General features: G+C 46.7%; 1 protein-coding gene across 2 annotated transcripts in view; it reads left to right on the top strand.

Moving 5' to 3' along the window:
- The first annotated feature begins 3,131 nt into the window (after positions 1-3,131).
- The window catches only part of DSP (desmoplakin), a 39,715-nt gene continuing 36,846 nt past the window's right edge, over positions 3,132-6,000 (top strand). For both annotated transcript variants that reach the window (XM_086740234.1, XM_086740233.1), the window contains exon 1: positions 3,132-3,604. In XM_086740234.1, the coding sequence (XP_086596360.1) occupies positions 3,399-3,604 (206 nt within the window). In that variant the 5' untranslated portion in view covers positions 3,132-3,398. The remainder of the gene's footprint in view (positions 3,605-6,000) is intronic.

Here is a 6,000-nt window from a genome sequence, read left to right as displayed (position 1 = left end):
ATAAGCTCAAGAAGATGGCATGTGAAATGAGAGGGGGTGGCAGCTACTGTTAAAAGTTGTTAGTTAACAAGCCATTGAGGGGAACTTCACTGTGCCCTTGGGAATTCAGTTCTTAAGATAAAATACAGAAATCTCTAAGATAAAATATAGATGTCTCCCTGGTACAGAAAAGGACAAATGCAGCTTGTTACATTCACCTCAGGTAGTGTCCTGAATAACTAAAGACCCACTATCCAACAGTCTAAGCCTAAAATAAAGCTTTTGATGAAGCCATTTGGGCTTGGGAAGGAGGCTTTTACGAAACCTAAAGAAGCTCCAAATTACTGCATTTTATTCTCTCCTGCACAGAGTTTTCCTTGGGAGTAAAATAAAACTCTGCACCTTGCAGAGTTTACTGGACATTTGCTCTCAAAAGCTGTTTGAAGTTAAAGAAAGTCAAGGAACTTAGGAGGTGGCCTTAGGTACATCAGGACTGGGCATTTCCAGAAGTAGTGGAGGTTTAAGCAAGATCGTCCAGTTATGACACTGATGTTTTCCTATAGTTGGTAGAATTTTAAGCAGTACCCATGTGGCTTGATTCTGCTTCAAGATAACTGAGTCTACCTAGGGTAAATATTTGTATTTACTTGATCCATTTGCCTCTGTATGAAAACAGTTAAGATAGGAGCACTGAGCTGTTTTCAGTCTCAGTTCAGTCTTATCCTCTCCTCTTCATTTCAGTGAGGCTAACTGTGCAAGCAGGACCAGCAGAATCCACTTGCTATTTAAGTACATTTTTCTACATGCCCAGGTAACAGTGACTCATCCAGGCCTCTGGGTGTATCACACACATACTGTCTCCATCACAGATAATGGAGTGTCTCACTGAGCTGCCACACCAGTCCAAGCTGAAAGGTGGGGCTGATTGGAGGTGGTGCTAAAACTCAGCAAAAACCTCAAATCAGTGTCAATACTTTTGGATTTAAATATGCATACATATAAATGGACAGCTCTCAAAGGGACGTGCTGAAAAAAAAAATGCTTTGTGTTCGTATGTCTGAAAACAAGTGCATGATGCATCACCTGGCTTGATGCACCACTACTCAAAAAAATCTGTCTTTTAGGTATGCTGGTTGTACTAATGCAGTGATCTGTATTTATGTTTCAAAAAGTTTGGACACAAAGTTCAAGACACAAATTTCAAATTTCCCTCATTCTGCATTTCCCTCTTCCCTCTTCTGTATCTGTTTTCTACCTTTTTACTTCCTTCTTTATGGCATTAAGCCTGTGTATTTGTTTTTCTTACTCATCTGGACTGTTTTTGTATTCTGCTCCGTAATGACTTTGAAATGTGATGTCAGATCATCAAATCGTTCAGATATAATCTGTATTCAAAAAAGCACCCCAAATCCACATATATATATGTATGTGTGTGTGTGTGTACACATATATATGCACTGATATATAATGATTCATGTTATATATAATACAGCATATATATTACAATATAGAAGTCACTGTATGACTTCAGAGATAATAGCCAATTTGCATTCTACCTCTTTGTAGCACTCCATACAGCTCCGGGCAGAGCCGTCAGGATGCCTTTCAGGACCGAGCAACCCCACTTTCGCTTGGAGGAGCTCTTATGCCTCCGCTACCCTGGGCCCACCATCACCTCCAGCAGCAGGGCGGGTTCTCACATAACCTGTACCGCAGTGCTCCCACAGAGCCCCAGCAGTTTCAGTGGCATTGAGGAGAGTTGCTCTCATTCAGTTTTCTCTTGAATAGTTCAGAAAGTCTCATCTTTCAGTATGTTTGCGTAGTTGTTATTTACCGTCCCGTGGCCTATCACTTGCATTTAAAATACTAGGATCAGTGCAGGGAACACAGAAAAGGGCCCAAGAATTTATGCATGGTGTGGGCTGCTGGTGATCTCCCACAAGTTTAGAAAACTTCTAGCCAATGCGTTGTTGCAAAGCATCAGACAAATTATATGGTTGGCTCCTGTACTGCACTTTGGGATGAAAGCTTTGGATTATTTCAGAAAAGCTTGGCAGGGTTATTCATGAGTGACTGCTGCTTCTTAAAATCTGGCCATCATCTGTTTTCTAACATCAGGGACAAGTGGCCAGACCAGTTGAGGCAGTGGCACCGAGCATAGCTAAGAACTTGTTCCCAGTTGACCCTTGAGTCTGACCCAGTGGTCAATGGCTGGTAATGAAGGCACTGCTGGGCATCCTACAGCAAACTGCCTTTGCTGACACCCTGCATGCACACAAATCTATTATAACTATTTTGTCTCTAGGATCCGGCTTATTTTTTAAGAGTAAAGCTTAACTTTCAGTGCACCAGAAGGCAGGAATCAAGAAAAACTAAGGGAAAAAGTCAGTTTAAACACTTTTTTTTTTTTCTGGATGTCCTCTTTCTCACAGAGAAACGGCAGTCCGCATATGACACAATTCAAGCATTTCATGCACTGGTGCACAAGTTTCAGGGCTGCTTCATGGGGCTTGGAGTATCGGCAGCCTTCCCAAATGCAAGACCTGATGTATTCCGGAGTTGATGAAACAAACGTTTGTACCATTTCCCTGACAAGCACACTGGCCCTGTGATGCACTGGCTGCCGCCAGCCGACCAGACCCAACCTCAACGTAATGGTGCCGATTTAACCGGTGCTGCCTTGTTTGGGTGCCGGTCGCTCTCTGGACTGGCACATGGGTGTTTGGCATCGTGGGCACGCGCCGCAGTGCTCCCACGCCTCGTGCCCTGAAGCCTCCGCGACAGCTACAGGGGATGGCCAAGCCGGTAGATCTGATACAGGCCAGAAGGAAGTTTTTAATGGGCTCCAGCCTCCACTGGCAATTTTTGAGGGCAGTCCACGCACCGAGAAAGGTGGAAACACCGGTGCGAGGCTGAGAGAGGCCTTCAGGTGCCCAGGCGGCCACCGGGGAGCGACATCGGGGAGGCCGGGCCGGGCCGGGCCGGGGCGCGGCGGGGCGGGGGCCGGGGCTGCGGAGAAACCTGAGGCGGCCGCCGCGGAGGACGCAGGCGAGGCGGCGGCGGCTCCACGCCCAGGAGCGCCGCTTAAAACCGCCGCCAAAAGGTGTGGCTTCGCCTTTCCTCTGCCGGCGGGGAGGGGACGGGACGGGACCTTCGCTCTTGCCGCCGCCAGCAGCCTCCGCCGCCGCCTGCCCGCCACCGCGCAGCGCGGCGCCTCTGCCCTCCCCTCACCCGCGGACCGCCCTGATCCCTCGGCCCTTCCCCGGCCGTCGGTGGGCTGCCAGGGAGAGGCGGCACCGCGGCGGGCCCCCTCGGGGGTGAATGCCTTTCCCCCCGTCGGCTCTGGGTCAATCTCCCCGTCGCTCCCCGCCTCATCCCTTCTCCCCCCGGGCGGCGGCCCCCCGCGCTCCCCCGCCGCCATGAGCATCAACGGCGGCTCGCACCCGCGGATCAACACCTTGGGCCGGATGGCGCGGGCCGACTCCGGCACCGACCTGCGCTACGAGATGAGCTCCCATGTGGTGGGGGGCGGCGGTGGGGGCGGCGGCGGCGGCACGACCCACACCCACAAGACCTACTACTACCAGAAGACCTACGGCGGGGACTACGCCTCCGACGGATACGGGTAGGTGCGGGCCGGGCCGGGCCGGGCTGGCGGGGAGCGGGCCCCGCCGGCCCCCTGCCCCGCTTCCCTCGGGCCCGCCCAAGGAGAGCGGCCGGGAGCCTGCTGGCGGTTTCATGTCCTAGGTGTGCCAGCTTGCAGGCCGTTCCTTTTTATTTTATTTTATTTTTTTTTTTGTCCCTCCTTGAGGAGACTAACTTCTAAAAGGCTTTTAAACGCAAGCAGAGAACTTTCTTTCTTTCTTTCTTTTTTTTTTTTCCAAACCTGTTGGTGGGGATTCACCGTGAAGAGAGTGACAAGCTAAAAAGCAGAATGGGAACCTCAGCCCCTTGGCACTGTGGGGTGTAAATGCATCGGTGCTGGCCGTACTAACCCAAGTTCTCGCTGATGAACTCCTGCTTTGCTTGGTGATGCAAAACAAGCTGTACTGAAGTAAATTGCTTTATACCTCGTACGCCCAGGCTCAGCTCTCGCTGTCCTCCCCAGCAGTTGCATAACTAGGGCTATAAACTGATTTTAATGAGTGGGAATCGTTCTCTTACTCATTTCTGAGCTTGTTTCTGCAAGGCCCGGGAGTTGAAAGCCATGATCTTTTCTGCAGTGATCCCTAACACTTGGTGGTTGGGGAGCAAAGATGTGTGAGAAGCAACATCAGTCTGCTTTCCTCCCCTCTACCTTTTTACCTTTCTCCTCTCCCTGTTGCTGTGTGCACAGTCAAGATCTTGTAGGCAAGGTGCTGGCTGTGAATCCTGGTTTGGAGAACATTTGCTTTCATGGATGTAGCTGTCTGGCAATCCGCACAGATCAAGTCTGGAAAAGACTTTTTGGAGCAAAGGGGTGCTCTGAATATATGAAAAATAAGTGCACTGGTCATGAAGACTTCTCCATTAATCCCTTAAGCTGGAAGTTCACAGGACTGAAAAGCAGGCAGCAGTCACAGTCGCTGAAGGAAACAGCAGTGGTGTATGATAAGGCACATATACAAAATGCTGCTGGTGATTACTCTTTTTATTTTTTACACATGGAATGGCTCTGTTAAACCTATTGATCCAGTTATTGATACCATTGACTTAGGAATTGATTTGGAAGTGGTGTCATGTAATTTGCGTTAGAATTTAAGCCCTAATTTTATGGATAGTACATCATGATTAGATTGCAGAAGGATGAGAATTAAACATACATGGTAATAAACAGCAGATGAGAACAGAAAGGCTTTATTATATCAAGTAGATCTATAAATGGCTGTAGAGAATTAGGATTACCCTAGAGAGCACAGAGAGCTGTGTTTAGGTATGGCAGACCTGTTGCTAGAGGACCATGGAATGAAAGACAAAACTTTCACTCTACCTATTTTTTTTTGTTTATTACTTTGCCCAGTTCTTAGTTTTAGTTCTTCATTTGCCTTTCAGTTCGGTATGTGCACATGTAAGTTAGTTAGGATGAGTTGCAGCTGTAACAGTAGTATGAGAATACCTATTTATTGCTATATAATTAGAACAATTCAATATCATGGGAGAGAGCACATACTAGGATTGCAAAATGTTGTCACTGTGTTGCATTTGTGAGGATTTGTTTTGCTGGTGGTACTCCAGTGTGAATACCTTTACTGTTGACAAGAGACAGACGTGAAAAATTAATGGCAGAACGTGTGCTACTTCCTGGTTGTTCCCTTTTTCCGGGCTTTACTCTGGTGCAACCGTATTTGATTTGCTAGAGTGACTTCCCTGTTACTCCTGGCTTTCAGTAGAGGAGAAATACCTGCCTTTAATTTAGCATTCTTTGGCATTTGTTACATATTTTAAACCAGTCTGTAGTTTGTTTTATTTCTTTAGTATTCAGTGATGGTGTACCAAGAGTGGAAAGGACAGACCTCATCAAGAGGTTGAGAACCTCATATCAACATCCTTTCATTTGCTCTTTATGACGTGATTTTAATTTATCTTTTTTGGGAAGGCATATCTGGCAATGAGGTTGCAATGAAAGTTCCTGTTAACTTTATCGTGAGGCTTCTGCATGGAACTAAACTCCTGTTAATAAGATCAAGATACATATATATATATATGTATGTATGTATGCATTTACATATAAATTTTTATGTGAAGAGGTCTCACCGTACAAAATACTTCAATTTTTTTTTTTTTTTGCAAAACAATATAATGTTTATACCTTACTGAGCTGCATAGGTTTCTTTTTAATCAGTGCTGATCTGAATTAAAATGTATCCCAAAATACGAAATGAGGGTTTTGTTGCTGATTACTGAAAAAAGCAGTTGTGCCTGATTTTGCACATGCGCTGTGTGCGGAAAATCCACTAAATCCTGTGCATGTTGCACTTGCAGGATCAGGGCCATCACCTATGAAGTTGGTTTTAATAATTGCATTCAGCCTGACCAAAGTGC

The sequence above is a fragment of the Chlamydotis macqueenii genome, chromosome 2 (genome assembly GCF_036417535.1).
Source record: "Chlamydotis macqueenii isolate bChlMac1 chromosome 2, bChlMac1.mat, whole genome shotgun sequence".
Classification (NCBI taxonomy): domain Eukaryota; kingdom Metazoa; phylum Chordata; class Aves; order Otidiformes; family Otididae; genus Chlamydotis; species Chlamydotis macqueenii.
The sequence above is the reverse complement of the archived record's forward strand: the minus strand, read 5'-3'. Positions and strand labels throughout refer to the sequence as shown.